At 44.0% G+C, this 27,706-nt stretch overlaps 2 protein-coding genes across 4 annotated transcripts in view; one reads left to right on the top strand and one right to left on the bottom strand.

The window, feature by feature from the left end:
• Positions 1 to 4,664, bottom strand: part of LOC101803251 (septin-2) — a 38,189-nt gene extending 33,525 nt beyond the window's left edge. For 2 of the 3 annotated variants that reach the window (XM_027470242.3, XM_027470243.3), the window contains exon 1: positions 4,512 to 4,664. The gene's annotated coding sequence lies outside the window, so the exon portion shown is untranslated. Of the gene's footprint in view, positions 1 to 4,224; positions 4,366 to 4,511 lie in introns of those variants that run through there. The other variant, XM_072024646.1, reaches the window with a different exon arrangement.
• Positions 4,665 to 16,940: 12,276 nt separating this feature from the next.
• CLDN5 (claudin 5) lies at positions 16,941 to 20,902 on the top strand. The gene has a single exon (XM_027447195.3). The coding sequence runs from the start codon at positions 17,052 to 17,054 to the stop codon at positions 17,700 to 17,702; it is 651 nt and encodes a 216-aa protein (XP_027302996.3). The 5' UTR covers positions 16,941 to 17,051; the 3' UTR covers positions 17,703 to 20,902.
• Positions 20,903 to 27,706: the final 6,804 nt, after the last annotated feature.

Raw genomic sequence — 27,706 nt, 5'->3', positions numbered from 1 at the left:
GGCTTCACAGCTTCACTGACAGATGCAACTCATCGCTTTGTCCAAGTTTTGTTTCCACATTTGGAACCCACTGTTCCCGCCTCTGTCCAAAAAATCAGCAGCGTAATTCAAAAGCCTCAGAAAAGCTCCCAAGGTGTCACCGAGCGCTGACATGGGCAGACCTGGCCGGTTTGCTCACAGCAATGGAAGCAGAGGAGCCACCCAGAGCAGCTGCCGGCGGTAAAAGGAAGGAGGGGAGCAACTCAGATTTGGGTATGTATCCTCTGACAACTCCAGTTTTAAGCTGACAGCGGTCACATCCCCTGAAGCATTAACCCAAGATACACAATTAGAAAGAAGAGTCAAAATTGACAACTGCATTTGAAACACCTGGCTTCAAAATTCATCTGTCATCTCCCCAAACACTAGATGTACGAGAAATTATTCCACAAACAACTTACAAAGCCCGTTTCCTGTGGGCTTTGTGCCTTGTGGTTGAACCACCCCCTACCTAGTACTACGTGAGCCCTGAACAAAGCTGCTCCACCCAATGCCAGCTTTGGCACTTGTAGCTGCTGCTTGCCCCTGGGCACGGCAACCTCAGGCTCCTCCCTTCCACCCCTTGCCAGCTGCCTGTTTTCCTTCCAGCTTAGAAGGCTTACCTACGTTTTCTAAACCTTTGAAAACTATGGCTGAAAGCCATCCGAGGCTCCCTCGTCTCACTAATAAAGTGCACCCCTGTTACAAACGTGGCCTAATTATGTAGTAAGGGAAAGATCAGTGAGTTGATGGACTCAGTTTGCCTTTCTGAGAGCAATTATCAACGTCATAAAGTAGCCTTCATGCAACTGGCACTTCTGGAAGTAGTCAAAACAGAGAAGTCAAGTAATAAATATACTTGAAAATTGAACCCACACGAACCTTTGGTTTTCCAAATGATCAATTTTCCCACAAACTACCAACCATAGGCCTCACGTAACAGCCTAAGCTATGAAATGAGCTATTGCCCTTACTTGCATAAATATTATTAATGGAATAAATAGTTAAAACATGAACTCAGTCACCTACAAGAATGATTTAATCTTAAAACTGCCCCAGGCACCCATATTACCGAGGCTCTGCCGTTTCCCAGATCCCACCAGACAAGTTGCATTCACCTCACATCCCTCTGGCCACCAGCTGCCAATAGAATTTCTATCCCTCATGGTATCTACCTAACCTTTCATAAAGTGCTCTGGAATCAATTAAAGTACAAAATGCAGAGGCATTTATAATCACGTTTCATCAACTCCTAATTTTAAGATACTGCAATCTGATGAGCATACAGGACTTTTGGAAATTAAATTTACAGGTGTTTTTTAAAATAGCTATAAAATAACTTGAATCAAAAAAAAATAATAATAATCTGTAAAAGTAGGAATTACCAAGTTCCCTTCAAAGGTTTTCACATCCTCTTTTACATGGCTCTATTATTAAAGAGAGCTTAAAGTATAGATGGTACTTATTAGTTTAAGGCAATTGAAGCAATTTTCAATTCAGGTCCTTTCCTACAAATGCAACGTGACACCTGTGTGTGCTGCTGCTTTATCAACAAAGGATTTAGAATGAACTTGTGTCATGTTATGAACCTCCAGAGTCTTCTGGGAGATCATAATCTGTTGCACCGGACACTTTTCCTGATTAGTAATTTAGGTTAGAAGGTCTATTTCCTCGTGATTAATGCTTGCACTGAACATCAATCAACAGAACTAAAAGTGAAATGCTCTCCCTGTAGTCAGAGAATCAGCTTCAAAAAAGTCTTTTTCCTCATCTTCTTATTCTTTCCACCTTTCTAGGCATAACTTTTCTACCCAAAGGGCTAGGATAGTTCAAGTTGAACAAAAATTCAACTGCCGTAAGTACCTATCATTCTGAAGAAAAAAAAAAAAAAAAAAAGACCTGTACCACAATGCTTAAACGAGTTCGGACGAATCCTCAATCCTTCAGCCTCAACACATTTTCTAATTCATAATACTGCCCTCATGAGGTTTCCTAGAATATTATTCAATCAAGCAACTTCCCTGAAAACCCATGAGCTGTCTTTCTGCAGCCTTATTGTATCATTACAAATCCAAATCTTAGAATTAGCCATTAAATGTTTTACGTTACATCTTCTTGCAGCTTGAAATACCTGCAGCACTTAAAACACCACTTACAAGTTCTAACTTCTAAGGAATCACACTGCACAACGCATCAATGACCGCTGAAATCTGTCCACACACAGCTCAGTCAAGTATTAAAATAATATTGGAAGTTCAGTGTCTGACAACGCTCTGGATAGATAAATTGTGGTGGTTGATACTTCATCAATTCTCCGTGATAACTAAAAAATAATGATTAAGGGAATACAAGTCACAGTTGTTCACCTTTTTTTAGATTTTCAAAGGACTATCCCAACTGCTACAAGAAGAACAAAGCAACACATACAAAGTATTTCAAAAAGAAAGGCAAAGATAAGATAAATGTTATTAACAAATTCATCACCAGTGAAACTTGTTTGTAAATACTTGTAGGTCCCATTTTAGCGGCTCTAGCAGGAAAAAAAAAAAAAAAAGCCAAGCTGGAGTACAGGAATGTTCAACAAATTCAATTTTTAAACAGATATCGCAGTGACATTTCAGTTTGGAGATCAATGAGTTCTTATCCTAAATACTGTGTTGTTCAACAGTAAGGGCAAGCAGATGGCCACTAAGTGCAGCTGCAGCTGCCCCCCCTACAAGCACAGAGGCCCGGGCCATGCCTTCCTACCATCTTCTGCTAGGAAAAAATATTCCAGCGGGAGAGAAAGAAAGGGGAAGGAAAATGGGTCATTTCCTTTGTTCCTGTCAGGATGCAAGAAGTAAACTCTTAGGAACAGGCAGTCTGGGAGTTTCTTAACAGTAGGGAGCACAAAGAAAATGCTATGAAAACCGTACAAGGCGTGCTTCCATATAAGGCTATTTAACAACATTTGAAAGTAATCGCTCTGCAGTGACCCCAACCATCTCCACAACCAGAACAGCCTTTCTGATTCATCCAATGAGTCAACTTTCTTTTCATCCGAGATTACATAACTTCAATTCTCTTTTAAAAGGAAGTATAAAATAACCTAATACGGAACCACAGAAAGCAGTAAGGACTTCAGTGGGTTTCTGAGTGCTGAAAACAGCTTCAACACCACCAGCCTTCTGAAGCCACATTTTCAGACTTAAAGCAGACAGAGGAAAAGAGGAATATCTCAATAAAATATCACAGGGTGGTTTCTCTCTTATCACCAAAGCCCACAAAAGAAATGGCACAGCCAACTCCTGAGGCACATTTAAAATAAATAAAAGACCTCAAACTTCTCAAAGTGTCTTACATAGAAACAGAAGTTATGCAAAAGTTAAAAACTATCTCTGTCTTCTAAACTGCAAACAGGGGTATTCAAATACAGAACAGTTATTTTTTTTTGTCACTTAAGTTACCAGTCTTGCATGAATTGCCCAATTCTATCAAACAACTGTGGGTCCAGCAGAACCCACACGCTGTCATGCTTTGTTTGCAGCACATCCTCACCTCTGTGGCTAAACCCCCCCCCCCCCCCAGAAGCTGGAATAAGTGCTCACTCCCTCTCTGCCAGCAACCCCAGCCAATGCCATTTTCCTCATCCGAAACAGTTGCTACCCACTGAATCAATCTTCTTTTACACAGTGACAATGTAATTACATTCCGCTTTACCCTTACTCAGGAAAATGACTGTATCACTTCCGCCAACCACGGAGTTCACAATGTAACAGCAGATGGAAAAATAACCAAAAACCCAACTACAGCACTTGCAGGTAGACCAACTTCAGTGTCTGCCACTGCTTTGCCTGTCAATTCAGATTCAGTGTTCAGAAGTTCTACAGACTTTTATTTATGGTAACTTTTGAACCAATGACACACAATAGTTTATCTTTGTTGTTAGGAACGCAGCACTGTTCATTACAACTGGTAACATTTACGTGTCTTTAAAGTCCTCTTGATGTTCAAACAAGCACTGTAGCACGTTTCACACTGACAATTCAGCCTGGTGCACTGCTGTGACCCCACAGCACACACAGCCCCAAATTAAGCAAATAGGCGGAAAGCGCGATGCAACAGCTCCGGCCTTACAAAACACAACACATGAATCCAGAGCTGCAATCCTAAAAAAATTACTTAGGGGTGCGCTTCAACGTTAACACATTACTGTCGACAACTCACTTTCTTATTGCTATTTCAATTAATTCGGCCCCTTAAGGAGCCCCCAGCGCAGCGCTGTGCTCCGTTACCCGCTGCTGGCCCAGCCCTGGGGGTCGCTCCCCAGCCCCCTCCTCAGGCCGCCCCCACCCTGCGGCCGGGGTAGGCCCGGGGCCCCCCCGGGCGGGCCGCCTCTGGCCGGGCCGTGAGCGGCGGGGCCCCGGGGCCGGCCTGGAGCCTCCCCCCCGCCCCCCCGGCGGCTGCGGGCCGGGCCCGGCCCCTCCCGGCCCCTCCCGGCCCCCGCCGCTCACCTCCGCCGCCGCCGGGCTGCCAGGCCGCGAGCCGCCACCTCCACCCGCGCGGTCCTCCAGCATCCCACGGGCCCCCGCGGCAGAGTGCCCGCCTACCTCCCGCGCCGCTCTATGGTCCGCGCCGCTCTATGGTTCGCGCCCCTCCCGGGGCGGCAGCGAGGCGCGGCTGAGGGACCAGCTAGAGGCGGGCTACAGGCGGGCTAGAGCGCCTCCCCGCCCGCCCGGCCGCGGTCCTCCAGGGCCCTCAGCGGGCTCCCCGCGCTCAGCTAATTACTGGTTAATTGATAGACACGGGGACGGGACGCCGAGCTGAGGCTTGGTGGCGTTTGGCTGTAACCATGCAATGGAAACCTGCTTGGTTTGCAAAGGCTCTTCCACACGTGAAGCAATTTCTGCCCAAAACATAATAAAAACGCGCCGTTTTTACCCACACTGTTGTTATTTTCCCTTCGATCTCTGCATTTCCCTCTGTTCAGGAGAGCCGTTCTGCCTTGGTGTCACCATTGCAGAAAGGACAAGTAGCGTTACAGCAGGCAACCCCCCTGAGGTATGGAGGTCTCCAGCACCCGGGAACCCGGAGTGCCGGGGATACCGCAGGCAGGTGACACAACCACGGCATCCCCTGACGGTGAAACGGGCCTACATGGCTCACGCATTCAGTACAACACCGGCAAAGTTAAAACAGCAGAAGTTTGGGAAAGGCTCATTCCCACCTAGTAGCTGCAAGGACTGGATTGAGGAAAATACTTTGCAATCCATCCAAACATTTTGCAGAGTTTGTGTGTGTGATCTACCAGCAGATCTTTGGCCTTGCAATTTTGAATACCAAGGAGCACGGCTCTGCTCTGTTTGCATTTCCATCCATTAAGCAAACAGGGTCGCAGTTCACAACAGGAAAATGTGGAAGTGAGACAAATGCTACAGAAGGCAGACTGGCATTATGTGCTAATTCACATTGTGCTCGTACTCACGGCAAGCTGGCTCCACAATCAGCCAGATTGTACAGTAGGTCTGTTTATGCAGCACTGGGCAGCACGGGGGGCAGCCCCACCAAAGTCGTGCGCCCCTAACACGGCAACTTGCTTTGGTTATATGCAGTAAAGACTTATATATGCATGAGGTTTCCCAGTATGCCTATACATATTCATAACCTGTTCCCACATAGTATTAAAATTAGTTCCAAGAAGTCATTTCCATAAACTCCTCCCCTCTGCGCTTGCACGGTGCCTTCTGGTGGTGGGCGCTGAGGGTCGTGAGGATGAAGTAAGATGTCTTCATCGGGGTTGAACTTTTCTCATTGTCTCCTTGCACATGCTCTCTGAGCCCCTGGTCACAATTTGGGCCATAAGGTTGCTTTGCTCCGGTTCTCTGGATCTGAGGGGCCCCTGTTACCTCGAGGCCTTGCATGTTTGATATCCTTTTTTAAGAACAGTCCTTATCTCTGAGCCTGTGGTCACAGCCCGAACCATATGGTTGGTTCAATCTGGTTCTTGGAGTCCCAGAGAGGCCTAAGCGCAGCACAGGCACATCACAAATGTAGCACATATTAAGCAATGAGTGTTGCCTACATATTCATTCCTAATCAATCGCTTTCTAATTGCTAATCTCCTGTTTCAGTCCCCCCTTTTCTGGAAAATATAGTAAATTCTTTTAGTTTATACAAAAATTCTTCTTCCCTGTCTCTATGATATGTACCCCTCAATGCCTTGCCATGTACTTTTATCAAGGGAGCTAATATAGCCATTCATTGTAACAATTTCCAATTCCAAACAAGTATTACAAAAGATAATATTAAACTTGTACCAACTAATATCAGTAAAACAATAATTGGGTGACACAATGTTTTCAAAATCCCAGTTGCAGTTGGCGACCATCCAAAGACTGTGTCCCACCAGTTGTGATTTTTGTCTTGTTTTACTCTTTGCAAAACTCTGCTTATTTCCTTTGTATCATGATGGACAGTGATTGGAGTCTTCTCTCCATTTTCCTGAATGCTTTTTAAAATTTTGATCAGGTCTTGGTGTTTAACTAGTTGCTCCACTAATGTGAGGTTCATCCCAATAGGTGTAAGTAATAACTTGTGATCATTGTGTTGTTAGACTTGATCAACTGGTGGGATACCACTGGTGCCAAATAGAGAAAATCACACCTGACGATTCTAACAAAGTTAAAAATACAGAAGTTACAAATACAATGATTTTCGCTAGGGAGAGTTATGTTCTCCTTATCTACTTCTACAAAAGCACAAGCAGTTCTTAAACACACACAGCCTTGACCAATACATACAAGCACAGTCTTTTGACGAGTATTTGGATGAATTTCAAAGTGGCAAACACCTTGCTCTGTGTCAAGACATACATCCTGAGCATCAACTGTGTTGCTTTCACAAATAAATCCTTGTTGTTCCCAGGTAACACATGATTCTAGATTTACAGACTGCCATTTCCCATTCTCCATCCGTGCCCATGTTCTATGCTCCGAAGGATAGAGCACTGTCTCCTCATGGTTTAATCCTAGTGCAATGATGGGGTGGATAACAAACTGGCATTACTTACAGTAAGCACAAAGGCAGTAACCATGTTAACAATGGGATCATAGGTCCATTGTTAACCAGAGTCCACCAAGACTGGAACTTCTCAAAATCATTGGCATTGTCCCAAACAGTCTTTGGGACTTCAGCCGGAAAAATGCCTTCACTTCCTTCCCTAATGATCAAGGCAGCCGTTGCCTGCATCCATAACTGTGCTTGTACACAACTAAGAGTTAAAGATACATTATCTTGCACCATACTAAGTGCATCTATTATTAGTTTGTGGTCTTGGTCTTCAGCCTTTTCCCATCTCGGTAACACCTTTGAAACTTGCCATTGGCTAGTTCCCAATGCCAATAAGGATGATTTTAGGGGCTGTTTTAGTTTTGTCCCACTGTTGTAGGAAGTACAGCCAAAACCAGCTAATTACTACAGTCTGTGTTAATATAAAATTATACCAGCAATCTGATTTACCTGGGCAGATACAACCTTCTCGTTGGCTACTTTTGGAAATCGGTTTTACTGAAATCCCCATAACTTTCTTGTCGGTCATTCCATTAGTCATTCAGCACCCTATTTTAATTTTGTCCCCTACAGTTCTTTGGTGTGTCCACTCTTCCCCTGATTTTTGACTTTTTTATAATGTATATAAATGGTCACCATTTGTTCACCAAACACCCATAACTGCTAACTTTCCATTAATGCTCTTATCCTCTGTTGTTACGGCTTCAGACCAAGGCCACTCACCATTCTCTATTATCATAGAGGCACCTTCCTGAATCACAATTACAACTTATAAACCATAGAAATAAAACAATTCTGTTAACTAAATTCCTGCTAACTGTATTACTCAATACTCCTGACCGTGATGTCCTCATTTTGCTCGACTGAGCTTTAGTTTCAGTTCACCATCACCTGGCGTTACTTTCCAGGGGGCTTCTGGAGCTTTCTTCACTTGAGAATGGTGAATCCAGGCACTCTGTTCCTTGATCTTAATTGCGGTGAAGGTTGTAAGGAGCACCTGGTATAGTCCTTCCCACTGTGGTTTCAAAGTTTTTTCTACAAGAGACTTAGTTACCTCTCAGGCTTTGGCAGCCCTAGTGGGGAAAGCCTCTGGACATCCTGAAAAGGTATCTGTTAACACCAGTAAATATCGACAACCCCCTTTTCTTGGAAGTTCAAAAAAGTCAATTTGCCACTGTTGCCTGGGCCTATGGCCTTTTCCAGTTTGACACAGTTTTGGTCTGGGGGCATTTTCGGGGTTAGTCTGGAGACAAAGATCACATTGTTATTTGAGTGATGGTGACATATAAGTTCCTGGCAATATTTTTTCCAATTAGATAGTTATACAAAGCATCTACTCCCCAATGTGTTTTCCCGTGTTCTTTCTTTACCAGTGACCACAATAAATTGGAGGGGATGACTAGCTTCCCTTCCCTTCTTTGGTAAGAGCCCATCCCTCTTGGTTATATTTTCCCTTCTGACTTTCGATTAATTTTCTATCCTTTTTGTTCCGTTTCCTAGGACAACGTGTAATGTTATTACACGAAGTACTGTTGGGCACTACAAGTTAGAAGATGGCATTTCAGCCTTCTTTAGAAATCAAGGTCTTCTCTTAGATTATTGCATGGATACCCCTATAGGTGTTTTTACTATCACCAATGGAACAGCAGTGGCAATTTTTATTCTTTCACTGAACATGACCACTGTGCTGCCTAAAGTATTTCACACACATAAATAGGCACTACAAATAAATATTTACCACCTGAATAAACCAGAAGAGATTAGCGTGGACAATGCCAGATTACAGACTGGCACGAACACAAAGTCTAGCGGAAATTAGTGCTTTCCCATGATTGTCACTCCTTTGATTTTGCAGGATTTACTGCAATGGTGAAAAATTCTCAAGCCACTTAAAATGCCTCAATACCAAGGCATATAAATCATTTCCCCAAGTCATGGGTGAATCCGATGCTGACCAACTGTTGTACAAAGTGTTCATCTAAGTCGCAATCCTCCCAAAACCATCCAGTTGTGCCAGCGTGTAACGTGAGGGGCAGTCTGGGTGAGAGCAAAGATCAGCTGTAGTCAGTGCCCTACCTCTGCAGTGCCCAGTAGCAGATGCTTCGGAAAAGATAAAAGTAGCCCTGGGGCTGTGTATCCTCCCAGCTTCCGGCAATCTGGAGCTCAGCGACTTCCTGAGCCAAGAGCTTTATCTTGATGGTTTTCTCTTCCATGAATTTTTCTTGCTGCTTTTTGAACCCATCTCAACTTTTGGCATTAAGAGCATCCTGTGACAATGAGTTCTACAGTTTAGTTACGCAGTTTGTGAAAATGTATTTTTGTCACTTTTGAAACCTGTTATGAGACTTGTTATGAAACTGCAGCACGCAGGACCCCCGAGCAGCAGAACTGGAACTATTTGGTGCAAGTAATCAAGAAATGCTGCATGGGAGAAATCTACATATAATGCGTGACCACAGAACATATTCTGCACATTTGTTGTTTCTCACACTGGTATTAGCAGAGGTGCAAATACAAGAAATCCTTGTATTAAACAACATTGTTCCTCCCAAATTGCTAGTTAGTCTAGAAATGCTAATGCAGTCAATGGCAGTCTGACTGTGAATCAATCACTTGTTCCCATAATTATTATTTCTGAATGAATTTTGTTTTATTCTTCCCTTGGAATCTCAAATGCCTTTTATAAAAGTTCCTGCTATATCTAGGTTTATATTATCAAAAGCACAGAGTCCTTCCTTGAATTCAAATCTTAACTTTGTGTGGAGTCACGTCTTAGCAAGTTAGAAATTCCTCATACCACCAGAAAACAAAACAAAACAAAACAAAAACAAAAACATATTTTGTTTTGCTTTTTAATGTAGAAAATGCTATGATACTGATTATAATAAAGCAAATGCCACCATTTCTTTTTTGCTTGAAGACTGGATTGCGCTTTAATAGATAAAACAGCCCCATGTTCCTTGTTATGATTTCTGTTAAATCAAAACAAATTAGAAGATATGCTGCTTAGATGTAATAAAATGGTTTCTTTTCAGTTATAAGATCCCTTTTAGCTTTATTTCCTTTCAATTGTGTCTGCTCCTCACAAAGTTGAATACTTGGGATTTAAGCCTAAAATTATGTGTATTGCTGCACTGGCTGTGCCGTTGTTATGTATTTTGTTATAAGGGCAATTCATGCAGATAGTTACTGACTACCATAAGACACCAACCATACTGAATTCTCTCAGTCTCCCCTGGAGATAAAATTACTCAAGTCCTGATTTAACTACTTATTCTTAAGCATATTTATAAATCCTTCTCATTTCCATGAGATTTAAGGTTGTGTTTAAGACTCAGAACGTCTGTGTGTACTTTGCTAAATTAGAGTCCACGGTTCCAGGACCATTAGGAACAAATACATAGCAGTTGCATACTGTGAGTGACATCCTCTTTCAAGGCATTAGCAGGGAAAAAAAAAAAAAAAAAAGAAAAAAAAAAAAGGTACTTTGAAAATAGCTATACAGGATGTCAGATACTGTAACTTAGATATTTCTTGGGCTAATTGAAAGTCCTTGGGCATGGTTTCACATACTTGTGACAGGGAACTTCCAATTTTCTGTAAGCATTTGGTAAATCGGTGATTTGATCAAAATCCTATTTTGAGTAGTGATTTATCTATTGAATAACTAATGGGGTACACTATTTTAACATCTCAACCTTTTCTGTTTTCACCTGTGATTTTGCAGACATGCTGCACTGGGAACTGGAAGTCTCAGGTCTCCTGAAAGCTGTTCTCACTTCTGAGCCCCTTTAAAGTGTGCAGCGCAGAGCTGGAGCACTGGCTGTATACAAATATTAAGCCAGTGTCTGGGGATGTACCAGGAATTATTGATGGAAGCTAATTTGCAAGTTATTTAATAATCGAGATAAATGTGCAGCAAATAAATATTTTCCCTTACTACAAAAGAGAGAAATACATTTTTAGTATTGTGCTACAGGAAATGAAGATTGTGCATGAATTATACCAGTCTCAGAGGAATAGAATTGTTACTGTTGTGTTTATAAGCACACACAAGCCTACGTCTTCAAGATGCTAATTATGGCAACAAAGAAACAATATTTTACCTAAAAATGTTCTCTGGAATAAGAGACATTTCACATCCTTTCACCAGTAACAGCCATCCTTTAAAGTGCTTCCCAAACATCTGAAGAACTAGCGGAATTTATTTGCTGATGGCTTCATTTCCTTATCTATTTTTTCTGTATCACAGAGATGTTTCCTGCTCATACTGCTAAGAATGAAACCCTAGTGCAAAATGAAAGTTATTCCTGAGGTAACATTTCTAAGTAGAAATGAACATTTTATCCTTTGCTCTTCCAATTTTTTTATATTACTGGAAGCCAACTTCACATTTAAGGGAATCGGGACTGATGAAACAGATACGGGCTATTCTTAACGGCAAGGTTTGTCTCACACGTATCTCATTGAGAACAGGGACAGCGCCGCTCAGAGTTAATCACTCTTATAATAAGAGTCCCAAACCTCTGACATGTTCTCAGGAACTCTAATTTCCTGGGACACTGGAGAAATGTATCATGTTTCCCATCACTAGCCTTGAAGATTTTTCAGTTAACTCCATGGTCATGTTTTTACTAATTACTTTCAACATCTGCAATGTATATTTAAAACAATGGCATTTGTCCTTGCTGACGCTGTTCTTTACAAAATGACATCTGATGTGATTTCCCAACAATTACATGGGAAAGAGATCTACCAGAAGCCTGGTACACCACAATCCGTGGAAGGAGGCTAACTTTGGAAGAGGACAAAATTAAACTACAGTTCTCCCGATAGGAAACACTACATAGAATAGACTCTTGGGCATGAAACAATGTATATTTCCTATAGCTTTTTCCCCCTGCGTGTCCAAGCTTTAATACATTCCCAAGAGCTGTCTATAGCATACATGAGAAGTATTTGAACCAGCACGACCTAGGCATACATGCAGGCTATTTAGATATTGATCTACAGAAGGGACGGGTACTGATCTATGAAAGATCTTTGGGAAAGGGGCCTTCACCATTCATTGTATTTACTGCCCTGAAACATCTTTAACGTGCAGTTACAGCTGTCCAATTGCACCACAGTGTCCTCTGGAAAGTCCAGTTCAGACAATAAGTTGCCGAACAGCTAGGTGCACCCCAAGTCTCCAGGGCAGCACAGCTGGTGCTGACAGGGTGTCTGGGAAATGCTTCAATCAGGGATCTGCTTTAGTTAGACACAGAGATACGGAGATAGCTCAGACCAAGGAGAAGTTTCAAACACTGATCTAGAGGTTTGCATGTAGAGGAATTAGAGCAGGGAGGTGTGGAACTCAGTCCTAATGATGGTTTTGCACAATTAATTTCCACATTTTGTCAGGAAAGGGCTCATAATACTGTCTCAATGTGACGTGATGTGCAGCCCAGCCAGAATCCCCTTCTCCTGGCTCCCTGGTAGTGCCCGTGGGCAGTACACAAGAAAAAGTCCAGGCAGGGAGTGCCTGTAAAGTGCACAGATTGATACAGGGTCAGGACAGTTTTGTTTAAAAAGGGAAGTGCAGCAGCAAATACATGAAAGCTCAAAGCAGATCTGTAACCTCTTTCACCTTTTTTTTCCAACTGTATCTGTTTCTTCCCTTTCTTCCACGCAAGTCTTGTCCCATCACTACTGAGGAGGAAGAATAGCTTGGGCATTCATTTCTCAATCCTGAAGGGTAGCAGCAACACTTGTGCTAAAAAAAGGTATTGGGCAACCACTTTGACTTGTTCCCAAAATAAACGATCTTGAGATAAATCTTATGGTGGAATTACGTACTTTCATTTTGTAATAACCTGCTCAGTTGACAAGGATTCATCCTTACATGTCAATCTCCTGATGTGTCACATTGATTTGAGGACGTGTTGGCACTGCTGATGTACAGGAGCTTCATGGAGGCTCACTTTTCTGTGAAATGTAGTATGTGAACTCAAGCTCCAACTGAATCTCTTCTTTTGGGAAAAACAGTTGCATTTGAAAGGACAATTCGGTAAGGAATGATCCTGATGGAGAAAACTGAAGCTTTCTAAGTAAAGAACAGCTAGACTAACGTTTCTGTATTTGTAAATTTCTTTGCCTTTATTTCAGCATCCATTAGGAGACAAAATATGGCTCAAAATTTATCTGTAATAGGATTCCTGATTCTTTACTTTTGCTTCTGTCTGATCCAAAAGCTATTGGTAAGCTCCCTTGAGATCACTGGGCTTTGAATTTATCTTTTGACTCATGATCTGTCTCATTCACACAAACAATACCATGTTTGTGCATAAGCTTGATACCAAATGGCACTTTCCTATCTTCCAGATGCTTAACATTTTAGGGGTGAGAAGGAGCAGAAACACTTATGTATGAGACACTCTACAAGTTATAAACCAAGCAGGCTCAGCAGACTATCTTTCAGGTCCCAAAAGGCAAATCTATCTAAACATTGCTGGTGGGATGCTTTGGGGTTTAGCAAAGCCCTGGTCAGACTGGAGGGCTGGGCACCGCAGTTCTTGCCATGGTGCAGGGCTCGTATACCAGGACAAGCAATGCTGCTAAGAGCCTGGACAATCCCCCCCTTAGCAGCCCTTCCAGTGAATGTGCCTGGTATTTGTCCTGATTATGTCAGGAAAAGCGTGAAAACACAATCACTTCTAATCCCAAAGCCCCTCTAGCTATAGTATGGTTTCTGTGCAATTGTTCTCAGCTTGAATACCGCTTCCGCCCATTTTCACAAGTCTCCAAGTCCTCTATATATCCTCCCCCAGGATGATTTAATAAATGCATAGCTGGAGCAGTAATAGACGTAATGACATAAATGGTCATTTGTTAATGACTTACTTTGCTTCAAGAACATCACGCCTTTGAACTGAAAGGAATACAAACTTTACCAGCAAGGATTTCAGTTATAAGTGGTGAGTGATTTAATTAATATCTCACGCAAAGCACCATGCTGATTCACATTCACTTTTAAGAAGTTCTAACCTCTTAATTTTTGGAAGTTGAAATTATTTCCCAGTGTTGTGACGTGAACACCATCAGAAGCCACAATGTGCTTGCGGAGGCTGGCGGGGTCCTCAGCCCCCCCCCCAGCAGCTGTGTCAGTCGAGTTACCTGTAAGTAACCAGGCCGGAGAGCTATGGCAGTCCATGTGCTCATGCTCACCGTCAGGATCAGGGAACAGAGTAATTAAAGATGGATGTTATTGCCAGTGGCCAGGATAACAGACAGTATTTGGGTAAGGAGAAGTAACAAACACAAGAAGCTGAAACGCCAAGAATGGCAATTCCTCTTTAAGCATAAAGGTTGGTTTCCTCTCTGATTATTAAGCATGCATTTCCCCAGGGTAATAATTGTCCTGGATTAAGTGATTTGAAGGAATCAGTTGCTCGGTAACAGGTAGCAAGGGAAGGTGGGGTGAGGGCTGCCGAGGTAAAACAAGCCACGTGCTGGTTTCCCTTCTCAGCGTGAAGCCCTGGGCAGCCGCACAGGCCCCACGAATGCCTCCTGCCTGGCGCAGGAGCACACACAGGCTGTTTATCGGAGGAAACTCAGAGTTCCGTGCTCTTGGGCAAGTGGCAAGGGTGGGGCTTTCCTGTGCTTACGGGCTAAGATAACTGGCATTTCTTCACCCCATTTTTAATTGTTCTTCTGTGGTGTTTTCTATATAATCATTATTATCATCATAAATACAGATGTTATTCAGTTTCAACCTGCGTTCTGGGTTTCTTCCTGTTCACCTCTGAGATATCTCTGTCTCCGTGGCTGGTTCTGGTACACATTCTCCTCTCCCTGACACCAGGGACTTTTCTGACTTATGTAAGCAGCCACAGTTTGACAGATGCACAGCCCCAGTCACACATTCCTCCTGGACTTGCACATTGGAATGTACAGTTTTAAATAATTGAAGTAAACTGTATGTATTTCATATACAGCTGGAAGAGGAGATAACTCCTCTTAACTCCTTATACCAGGCAGCCTCTGTTCGGAAGATATTTTCCATGCTAGAAATGTTTACAGCTCCCCCGGCAGAGATAATCAATGAGAGGCTGCAGTTGTCACGTGTTATCATGTCCACAATATGATGGTCCACAAGCTGCTGATGTTCTTTGGTTTGATTTTTTTGGGGTGTCTTTGGGATAAATTCCGTCTTCTTGTTGGAATAAGAAGAAGCAAAGGGCCACGTCCCATGTGCTGTGACCTCATTGCCGCCTTCCTGTTACCAGCACTTGAGTCCTCTGCAGGAGTCACCAGTGCTGCTGTCAGGACGCAAGCAGGGCGTTGCTCAGTGTTAACTCATTGTCATGTCCTTGGCTGTTGATGCATGTCAATGCATCCCTTTAACCTTTGTTCTGTCATGTCTTGTGCTTCTGCTTCACACATGGGCTTTTCCATTCATACCTTACTCATACCAGTCTTATTATTTCCATCACAGAGCTCTGCATGCCGTAATACATGCTGTAAATCACTGCCCAGCAGAGAAAAATGCTTACACAGGGGCAGGAATGCATTATTTTCCTCTCTGCGATCTGCTCTGTACCAGAAGGATACTTTGGACTAAATAAAACCAAATCTTTCCAAACCAGTTCAAAAGTCATTGTGAACATAGCTCTCATTTTTGTCTAAAACATTTTAACTTAATTAAGACAAACCCAAACAATCCCAGTTTAAATCAAAACAAGCCTTTCTCAGGGCACCCAGCGGAAAGCCACCGGAGTACAGCTCCTTGCCAGTGCAGTGAGGCAGCTGGTGGGATCTGTCTCTACTGCCTCTGTAACAGCAGCATTTACACCACGACCACTTGCTGCATCTGCCAGCCTGCAGGTTTGCACTGCTTGGCAGCCGGGCTGTTGGCCTGAACCAAGGGTTTGAACCAAGGCTGGTTTGCAGGAACAATCCAGGATGCCAGCAGGCCATGAAGAGGCTCTATCAATCACAACCTGTGTGGCCTGATGACGAAACCACTTGCAAAACCACTCTTTTTGACATGGGCACTTAGCTTGTTGAGACACTGTGAAGATTTGAAATGTACTTGAACAATTAAAACAGCAAAGTGAAGCTTGAAATCCTTCCGGCAACATATCTTAATGGGGTGCCTTGCTCTGTGCTCCACTATCAAACCAAGCAGAGTTTCCTGGCTGGCACAACCTTCTTGCTGAAAGCATTAAAGCACTGCTTGGTACCGACAGATGACGTGCAGAGCCCATTGTATAAAATTCTGTCACTCCTGGGTGGTTCCTAAGGCCTTTGGTGGTGCTTGCTTGCACTTTTGCCTGTCACAGTCCCCAGGAGATGTGCTGGCACGTGCTGGTCGGTCAATCTGCTGAAACATTATTAATTAGGCTCTGATAATTGGATCGCCCATACTGCTGTCCGCCTGCATTGACAGGTCCTCTCCACGGGTTTAGCTGTGGGCTTTACTAGCAAATAGGCAATAGAAGAATAAACGCACTCAAAGGAGGAAACCTGAGGGGGCAAAATCCGTGCGATTTCTCCATCCCCACACTTTCCCAGGAGCGTGAAAACTTCCTCGGGAGCTCCTCGGGGCTCGGGCGGGCAGCAGGGTGCCGTGAGCCGAGGGACCCTTCCCCAGCTCAGGCGGGAGCCCCCCGGCAGCCGGCGGCCGGGAGCAGCGGGGGAGCAGCGGGGGAGCAGCAGGGGAGCAGGGGGGGAGCTCCGCGCCCCCAGCCTCGGCCCCGCTCGGCTCCCCCCGGGGCGGGCGGTTCTGCGGCGGCCAGGGCTGCTTCGAGCCCCCCCGCGGAAAAAGGGCCGGGCCGGGGGAGGGCCGGAGGGCGGTGGGAGGGCGCCCCGCGGCTCCTCAAATAGCGCTGCCCGGGGCCGGCGGCGCTCAGAGCCGGCTCGGCAGCTGCCCGGGGGCGAGAGGTGCGCGGCAGCCACCGCCGTCCCTTCTGCGGAGGCTGGGGCTGAGCAGCGGCAGCAGCAGCATGACTTCGGCGGCGCTGGAGATTTTGGGGCTGGGGCTGGGCATCCTGGGCTGGGTGGGGGTGATCCTGGCCTGCGGGCTGCCCATGTGGCAGGTGTCAGCCTTCATCGACGTGAACATCGTGGTGGCGCAGACCATCTGGGAAGGGCTGTGGATGAACTGCGTGGTGCAGAGCACGGGGCAGATGCAGTGCAAGGTGTACGACTCCATCCTGGCGCTGAAGCCCGAGGTGCAGGCGGGCCGGGCGCTCACGGTCATCGTGGCGCTGCTGGGGCTGGTGGCGCTCATGGTGACCGTGGTGGGCGCCCAGTGCACCAACTGCATCCGGCCCGGCAAGATGAAATCCCGCATCGTGATCGCCGGCGGGGCCATCTACATCCTCTGCGGGATCCTGGTCCTCGTCCCGCTCTGCTGGTTCGCCAACATTGTCATCAGCGACTTCTACGACCCCTCCGTGCCGCCATCCCAGAAGCGGGAGATGGGGGCCGCGCTCTACATTGGCTGGGCGGCCACGGCCCTGCTGCTCTTCGGGGGCTGCCTCATCTGCTGCTGCTCCTGCTCACAGCGCGACGAGACCTCCTTCCCCGTCAAGTACTCGGCACCGCGGCGGCCCACCTCCAACGGCGAGTACGACAAGAAGAACTACGTCTGAGCGGGGCTGCTCGGCTCCCCCGGCCCTGCAGGGCCGCAGATGGACGGCTCTGAGCTGGCGCTGCCGGGCTCTGTTGCCCAGGGGCACAGGCAGGGACCAGTCCTGGGCTGCTCGCCCGCTGCGCCGGGAGCATCTGCGGCCAGCTCGGCCGCCGGGCGCTGCAGCGCTCCCCTGCCTAGAGGCTGTCTTAACGGGGCACCCCGGCAAGCGGCGGCCCTAGGCAGGGCAGCGCCTCTCTGCCTGCCAGCCCAGCCTCCCGTCGGGCCATTGGAGCACCACTCTGGGCCCTGCTACCACCTGCCCGCCGTGCCGGCACTGGCACCCACCTCCCTGGGGTGGCAGCGGGCACCGAGGAGCCCGGGAGAGCCGTGGCCAAGTCCGCCAGGGCCAAGCCTGGCTGCTGTCGCTGCCTCCATCTGCCTGATGGCCCCCGCTGCAGCTCTGGCCCCGGCCGGTGTTACCGTGGGAGGCTTTGGGAGCACTTCGGCGCCTGCTCCTGCTGCTGGTGCCTCTCAGGGCACTGCCTGGCTGCTGGGACAGGCCATCGGCTGCGCACTGGCATGGAGGAGAAGCTTCCCTGCTTCGTTTTCTCTCCTGAAAACCTTCGTCTGACTGAGTTCTGCTGTGGCTTTAACTGGTTAAGGTTTTTTTCTTTTGTTCTTCTTCAGTTTGGGCAACTAAACTAGAGTTCCTGTCTAAAGCATGACATTAGCCTTGGTCCTTAATCCTGCAGCAAGAAACTGTTTGGAGAAAGGCACGTGATTGATTTTCTTCAGTTGTGTTTGTCCCTCAAAGGAGTGCATTGCTCTGTGTGCCTTTGAGACTTTTGAAAGCGATTTCAGACAGTTGGCTGTTTAGCAGAGTACAGAGATTATCCTAGGTTCTCCATCCCTTCTCCTTTGTCAGCTTCTGTTCTGTTTTTACTTGAATATGAACTTGTTGCAGGTTGCCAGAATTACTGCAGGACTAGGTTCAGAGACCTAGGAGACCTTTGCATGTCGTGGCTCCAGCAGGGCGACCCTCTGCGTCCTCTTATCTGCACTACAGGAGGCTGGAAACATAAATATTGCCCCTGATATTGATGGTTAGGTTATGGGAGGCTTCTGTGGCCTTGCTGATGAGCACTACTTGCTGCCCGTTTTGAATCACGCATGTTCAGTTGGACATGCAGTTGCTTGACTCCCCACTGTAACTTTGTTAATGTATGCTTTCCTTCATTTACCTAATCAGACAGAAATTAAGTGCTAGAAAACTTTCTCCAATTATTTTGACTGAGCCTTTATGCATGGTAATTGGGAGATGTGAAGTTATGGCTCTCACAGCCCTTGTAGCTCCTCCATAGCGTCCTGGTACCTGCAGACTGGAAGGAAGATGCTCTGGGCACCATAACTCTTCTGAGCTCAGCACCTGTTAAACTTCACCACAGCCTGGAATATTAACACACCTTTCCTTTTTACACTGTAGAGACAAATGTTTCTTAAAGAAGGGGCTAAGGGGTGGTGTGATGCTCTCTCGCACAAATTGTGAAGAGGGGAAAAAAAAATCTTGTACCTTTAAATCAACACAGATTTCTGCTGCAGACTGGCAGCATCTGTACCGTCACAAGGGGCTTTCTGCCAACAGCTAGGGAGGAAACGTGCTGTGAGTACTCCTCAGAGCACAACGCTACAACCTCGTGGGGCCCGCACAAACACACAGCAATACAGCACCACCTAAACTGGGTATTAACTCCTACAAGTTTCTGATGATGCCGAGACTTACAGACTAACCATTACCGGGGGGCGTGACAGATTCATATTGGCTGCGTTTTGGCTTTGCTTAGCAAAATTAACACCCCAACAGCATCAGTACATACACAGACCTGAAGGAGAGACTAAAGCGTTGCCCCTGCATATATAGATGTCAAATACTGAGCACAAATTTCACCCCTTGAAAGGTTACCTTCATTTCAAACGCATACACTGCAGGGTCCGAACCCGTCAGACAGTACAAAAGCAGAGCAATATGTCGAGAACTAGTTCTGTTCTATAAAGAGGTGCAGTTCTTATACTGTCTACATTTACATGAAAGCTATAATATTGTTGTGATGTGATATATAGTTTTGGTACAAGAATGAAATATTCTCTATTTCATCATTGCAACTTCTTTTTTAAAAGCAGTATAACCTTGTAAACTGTAAATGTATTTAAATGCATGTGTTTTGCAGGAAAATACCAAAGTTGGCTTGTTATATGGTTTGGTGCCTTTATTTCTTTCATGGTTATTTTATTTGTATTTTAAATGGTAACGTCCAGCTGTTTTTGTCACCCAGCCCGTTCCTACTGACATGTTACACCATCACTCAGACCTCTGGTGTCTAGCAAAAAGAGTCAATGGATATTAGCTCAACTCCTGCAGACTTCACTTTGTGTTTTTTACAGATCTCATCAATTTAATGGGAATTTGTCTCAAATTAAAGAATTAAAAGAAAAAAGTCCCAACCTTGCAGACATGCCAGCATGTATCATTACTCTAGAGCCTACAGAAGTGCTGCAGGATTTGGGGTCTACCAGAAGGTGAAATCTTTCTGAGGAGTTGGTTGCTAACATTTAGAACCCCATCAGAACGGCTATCCTGGGGGGGGGGGAGGAAAACTCACACCTTTGAAGGGATTTATTTTTTTTTTTAACAAGCCAAAATTCCTGATAGACAGCTTCATGCCATGGCAGGGCTGGGTCCATTTATAGCTAAAATCCAACAATTGCATATGAAAACCTCTTGGAAGAAGCCAGTGCTGTGTATGTACCGGTAAGCACAGCATCGCCCAAACAAAACCACAGCTCCTTGCTGATGTAAGGAAGTTTCGCTGAGGCCAGGGGGGCAGCACCCAACAATACTAGCAGGAAGGGGGCCTCATTTAAAAAAAATAAATATATGTTTAATCTCATCCTTCAATGTACTTGTTGCCGTGCTTTAAAAGAAAACCAAACAAACAACCCAATTGAATGCTGTTACTGACGTCACTGGCTTCAGGGTGTAAATTGTTTTTTTGCTCTGTTTTGTTTTCCAAGACCAAAACACACTCCTGGAGCTTAAAAATCAGAAGTGCTCAGGATCAGGCCTGAACCTCATCCCAGTGAAAACAAAAATCTACAGCACTTGTTTACTATTTTTATTTTGTATTTATGATTTCGCATAAAAATAAAAACCACCTAAATCCATCTCTGGTTGGTCACTTTTTTTTTTTTTTTTTTTTTTTTGTGAAAGGCACGGGATTGTTTGGGCTCAAGAAGATGGGGTGTGATGTTGGTGGCCACAGGGCAACCTTTACCTAGGTCACTTCGGGGGAGAGAGCTCGTGGAGAGGGTCACCTCTGGGGAAGTGGGAACCTCCCTAGTGAAGGAGTCAGCAGCCCAGCACTCCACTGGAGACTCAGACAAAAGAGCAAGTGGCAGCGGTTGGTCTTGTGATGTGAGCCCGTTAGGAAATGGACTATGAGTCCCAGCTATTTTGGGAACAGCTCTAAGCGTGAAGCCCTTTAAGCTTTCAATTTCTACAAGTTTAAAATAAAAGGAAAACAAAAAAATAAAACAAAAAACCACTGCTGCTTGGATCAGCCCCAACCTGACCTGATACCCTAATCCTTTCTGCCACTCTGCTTTTTTTTCAAAAAGTGCATTCAAGCTGGAGGAAAAACATTTTCACAGTTGCATCAGAACAGAACCTGTGAAAAAATAGCTCTTAAAGGAAAATGTAGAGGCTAATTGATACTGGGGAAATTTGCCTAAGTTACATGACTGCCAGGGAGGTCTTGCAATATTCTGTGGATTTTTTTTTTGCAAGATTTCCAAGCTTTCTTGAACTAGCTGTTGCTTTAAAAATGAAGAAAAAAAAAAAAAAACATCTTCAAAGACTTCATTTTGCAGCATTCTTGCCAGCTCGGTTGAGATTAACAAAAGCTCCTTGCCACCCTCCCATTGCTATGCACATGCTGAGCTGGAAAAAGGGTGTCTGCCGGCTTGGCCTTTGTCCTGCTAAACGAACCATTTCATAGTTATGAATTTGAAAGTATCCTGCAGTTCATACTCTGCAAATCTGGTTAGATCCTGTCTGTGCAAAGAAGGGAAATGCACCAGGCAGAAAGAAAGGGAAGCTCAATCAGTCACGTTTGCTGCAGGATGTTTAAGGAAATATTTCCTTTTCCTGCACAAAGATGTTTGTTGGGCATCTGCTCTCTGGAACTGACTGAAAAGCTTTACTCTGGGAGTGAGAAGTAGGTGTAACTCCAGATTTTCATTTATAAATCTATTCCTTGGTCAAATACCACACAACATGTTTATTCTCTTTCTTTGGCCATCTTTCAAGCCACAGATGCAGGTAAGTATTTTCTTAAACCTACTTTCCTTGGTCTGAGAAAGATCCATGCATCAATAATGCTAAATGAGAATCCTGCCTACCAAAAGCCATGCGCCACACGAAAATGCCACGTTCCTGCATATATTCAGCAATACATTCGTGCAATATTCAGCATCAGGTGATACCTACAATGCATCTTTGTGTGTGTGTGTGTGTGTGTACTAAAAAAAAAAAAAAGGTTAAGTACATGTTTGAGGATTTGATTTTCTGAGTCCACTTGGTAAGACACCACAAATATTTCTGCTTAGACTAATCAAGAGACAGCAGGTGAATTCTATTTTCATGGCAAATATTGTATTTGTTTTACCTGTACACTGATTGTGGAGGAACAAATGGTTCCAAAAGCAGAGCCTCAGGGAGGATCTTGTATTTATAGTTTGGAGATGACCAAGCTCTATCATTCTTATTTTGATCAGACCCTTCTGCATATCTCTGTGTGCGTGACTCTGCTCCAATCTGTTCCTTGCTGATTCTCTGCAGGAGGGGGGCTATCTGCCTAGAAAACCTCCTCTTCTTCCTACCACAGACTTCAGTTACAAGAAAAGGACAATTTCAACCAATGCGTCATTGATAAAACCTCCCATGGCAACAGTAAAGGCTTTAGAGTTGCTTGGATACACAAGTCTTGCTTCACCTTTTCTTTTTCTTAAACACAGATTGAGACATTCTGCCATGAATCAATTTAACAGTGTCTTTTGTCTGTGACATTTTGGGGTTTTTGTTTACAACTCTGAACTTCCCCCTCTTCCCAAAGCTCACCACGTAGCTTCAGAACAAATTCTGGCAAAGGAAGTTGAGGAGTAGTAGGTCTTAACATGGAAGCACGTGTGTTACATCTAAGGCATCTGCTCAGGGCTTGTGCCAATCTTCTCATCACACATCTTTCCAGCTGCACCTCAGCCACTCTTACGTTGTCCCACAGTACAGCTTTGTTTCACTGAAACTGGCCCCTCCTGTTTGGGTTGCTGATCACCCCGAGATACTCGGGGCCCAGAATGTGCACTAAGCCTGTCCCATGCGAACAGCAAGGAATTGTCACAACTGATTACACACGTTATGGTCTTGATTACTGCAACACCCAGTCACAACATCCTCTCTGCCTCCTATTTATACATGTACAGACAAATTCATATAATCCTTTACACATTTGTAAAATAAATACAGCATTGTGCACCTCTATTCTGACAGGCACCTGAACTGGCACATCTTACAGTCACTCTCACCAGTACCATGTAAATAAGCTCAAGATAATGGGGAATCAACACACAAACTTTACCACTTAGAATGTAACCAAAATGAGAAAATATTCATCAGTAGGAGGCTGTCTTGAAAGTTCTCTAGCAAAATGAGTATATCAATGAACTTGGGCACTAAGTAGCCTGAATATAAATAGCTGCTGCGTTTACTGAACTACTGACTTTAGCTTTCTGCTTTGATGTCAGTGGGGTCCTACAGCATGGGGAACTGTAAATACAGCACTGATATCCTTAAAGCAAAAGAAGGGTGAACCTTGCAACCACTGTGCAACTATTCTGATTTCAATCTACAAGAGGAAGAGAAAGAACCTCACCCTTACCAACAGCGTTGTCAATGAGAAACAGCAATCTCATAAAGTTATTATAGGAGATTAAATTAAGAGAAGACCTCCAACACCCAAGACAGAACAGTACAAAAGGACTTTGGCCAACTAGAAAATCAGTCAAAAAATAAAAATTTGCATCTTGTACTCCAGTCCTTGGTGCAGTTTGGTTGGCAAAGGCCAATCACCAAAGGCCTGGCAGCAGCTGGCAGAAAGTTCATAGCAGTTACAAGATATTCCTCAAGCCCAGCTGAGATGTCATTCACATGAATCACTACCTCTTTGGGGAAAAAGATGCTTGGTTGAGCAGGCTTACAGTGCCTTGGTGCTATTAGGTACAGCAATAGTGGCGGATCCAGTCCTTTCGACACCTCACCTCCAAGTCCAGGGAGGATGTCTGCTGCTGGGTGCTGCAGGCTGCACTGGCCAGGCTGAGCATCTGCATGATGCAGGGAGGTGCTCTGGCATACACAAGCATAACAGATCAGACAAGCCAATCCATGTTTATTTACAGTTGAGGACAAAAGTAAACACTCGCCTGTAAAAATCAGCTATTTTAAACAACGGATAACCCTTTCAAAAGGGACCCTGATCCAAATTGCAAGCCATGAACTTTGTACCAGTTGTAGCTGGCCTGGTTCCACAACATGGTATATTACACATGGACAAATTTCAGGTCTTAGCATCATACTGAAATGGCTATGTTTTTTTTTTTTTTTTTTTTTGTTGTTGTTGTTGTTGTTGTTGTTTCGTTTTTTTTAAATTATTTTTGTAAAATAACAGAGGATTTTAATAGTTTAGACAAATGCACCAAAAGCTAGGAGATGAACAAAACCAGATCCCACAATGACATTTTTAGTCTGGTAGCGAAAACAGTTTGCAAGGTTAAAAGCATTTTAGATTTCATCTGCGTATTTTCCTAAAGTTTCAGGCACCCAGGTAAGCTAACAGAGGTCTAAGTAACACTCATCTCAAACTCATTCCAGGTACTAGAGCAATTAATCAGACTATATGTCAGTATCCTTGAGCTCTGTTCCCACTCACACACACACTGACCTGAATCGATTCCCCCATTATACTCCTAAAAAACTCATTAACAGCATTCACAATCAGAACACTTCCAAAGAAGGTTAAACCTTCAGTGAATTTATATGTGGGCACAAAAGAGTTCACTCTGGAAAGAAAAATAGACAGTCCTTAACAAGAGCCCATGTGAAATCTCAAAAATGGCATGATTTGGTTTCGATATAGCTTCACATATTTGAAGGAACAAGTTAAAAACCACAGTCACAATTCTTATCAGCTCTAACAAGTGCCTAGCACGGCAAAATTCTTCTTATGTATATTTTTAGATTACTTCCAGTTATAATGTTCTGTCCTTACTGTATATCTTTTGTTAGAATTAGGATATCTGTTGCAGCAGCCTGGATAACCTTTAGCCTGAGCTACAAAACCTTTAACAGTTTCCATTTATAACAGCAATCTTTCATTCTATAATACAAATAAACCTAAGTGTTATCTCAACACAGAAGACTCACATGAATACCCAATGACTGCTGAATGATTTCACTATTTTTTTTCTCTATAATTTCCTGCTATTATTTCACTGGGGATGACTGCCAAGATCCAAGCAACATAATACATGTCACTGTGCTTATTTCTGAAATTGTTTACATCTACTTTATTTTTGTTACACTGTTGACGTTTAAAAATGTTGACATGCAAGACTGAGGATTTTCAGATCTTGTATCTACTCTGAATTCCACTATGTTCTTGGACCCCCAAATTATTTTTCTCCTGATTTTATTGTATTATCCATCTGGGAAGGTCTACTTGTCTCATTAAATGACAATTGATGATAACTTCCACAGATTTTATATGCAGTGTGCACTGTGGAAGAGGAACTTCAACAATTCAAGAAGTTTTAAGAAACATGAATAAGAGTAGCTCAACAGATATACGGAAATACCTTCCCCGTAAGTATAATCTTAGTCTACTGTAACAACATAACAACATGGATTGAGCATCATTTCAGAGAAAGGATGAGTCCCACTGGGTGGTATAGCGAGAAAGGAAACAACAAAGGCCTTGTTGAAACAGTTGCTCTGCAATAACAGCTATTGGCTTTTCCCAGAAGCCAGCATCACACCGCTGTTTGGGTAAGATGGGAGAAGAGCCCTCTCGCCTACTCAGGGTTATTAATGACCACAGCTATTCAAGACATCCATATCATTCTTATTGTCCCTCCTAAAAGGAAAGCTATTATCTATGGCATCCGCCCAAATTCCTTCAGCGCTGATTACATTCTTTTTAACCTGCATTTTGTGCTCCAAAACAGATTCTGCCACCTGTCCTCCAGGCTGATCATCAGTGGTGGGAACAACAATACCTTTGTTTCTTGACTTTCACACAAGATTATTGATTTCATTTGATTACCACCTGGAAAATATATCCATAGTCTTATAGAAATGGCCCTTTGGTTGTTTGCAATGCTAGTGTTGAGCTCCACTGGTGGGTAGAAAACAAGTCCACAGCAAAGGCAGAGTGGGAGAAGGAGGTAAAATGGCTCATAAAGCTTTTTCTCCCTAACAGTTAATAAAGTTTCGTAATCTTATTTCGTAGTTATTTGTAGTGAATATAATCACTACAAATTAGTGATTACAAATTACATTAAGAATTACACCTATTACTCATTAATTTGTCACAGACTGCCTCTGATTCAAACGGACAGGGAGACCCAAAAGGACTAATGTCCTTTTGGGTCTCCCTGTCCGTTTGAATCAGAGGCAGTCTTTCTAACATCAGCTTTGCTGAAGAGAGAAGGTGAGGGAAGGAGAAAATTAAAACAGTTTGAAATTTAATGAAATAAAAGACCACAAAAATGTGCTGAATAACAAAAAAATGAGGGGTCATCACATTTTTTTCTTAAGGGCTGTAAGCAGGGAGGAGGAGTAGCAATTCTGAAGTAGTTTCTGCCAAGTCAGTGCAGTGCTCTTGGAGCCATGTACAGCATTGCTATCTTTGAAAGGTTCAGAGAAGAAACCTTCTTTAAAAAGGAAACATCTATTGGTTATTTGCAGATAGTGGAACAGATGAGTAAGCAGATACATGCATACACGGTGGCCAGTCAAAATGGGACATTAGCCAAGAACATGAACAATATTTACATTTACCAGCAAAAAGTCTCCATAAAGAAGCACTGAGCTAAGAGTTTAACAGACAATAGGAGAAAAAAAATAAATGACAAGGATGAACACAGACAATGCTGGCATCAGCTTCTAACCATTCCAAAAATACACATCTCTTCCCAAGAGATCTTCTCGCTTCCTATCATCCACTTGTTCAAAGAAGAGATGAAGATTTTCAGTTTGGGTATATGGCCCCTCTTCAGCTGCACTACATTTCATTCCCCCTTTTGTTGCAGATACGGTTTAGTGGGGCACACTCCCATATCCTATTCCCTTCCCTTCATTATTCACAGCAGAACCTTTCACTTAGCATTTCTAATAGCATCATGTAGTGCTGTCGTTTCAGGAAATGCCTGGCTGTATTCCCTGCTAAATCAAGCAGGAGTCGTGCTGGTAATTCAAGGAACACCTCATCAGAAGAAAAAAAGCAATTGCCGCCGAGCTATTGTTTTCCATTTCATTTCACACACTCAAAAGAGCTCTGGTGACCACCCAGTGGGTGCCCTGAAATACAGATTTCAAGACACCTTCCTGAGCTAGAAAGGCAAACCGGATTTACTGCTCACCCTCTATTGTTACTCAGTCTCTCTTTTCCTGTTAGCCTTTATTTTCTATTTTTGTCTTTCACCCTGTCATTTTCAGTCCTTTTCAGGTTCCCTTCTCAGTTTTGCATGCAACAGTTGGAATGCTTCCCTTCGACAGAGCATGCTACGCTCAGTTTGCTGAAGGGATATTCTACAACAGTAGGCAGCAGGACTGAGTCAGAATTCAGTAGCTTTAGCATGGAAAAAGCCTCTCACAGAGGATATGTTCGTTGTTATTGTTCTAACTACTCTGTCCTT

Source organism: Anas platyrhynchos, chromosome 16 (genome assembly GCF_047663525.1).
Source record: "Anas platyrhynchos isolate ZD024472 breed Pekin duck chromosome 16, IASCAAS_PekinDuck_T2T, whole genome shotgun sequence".
NCBI classification, from domain to species: domain Eukaryota; kingdom Metazoa; phylum Chordata; class Aves; order Anseriformes; family Anatidae; genus Anas; species Anas platyrhynchos.
This window is presented reverse-complemented; position numbering and strand designations above follow the sequence as displayed.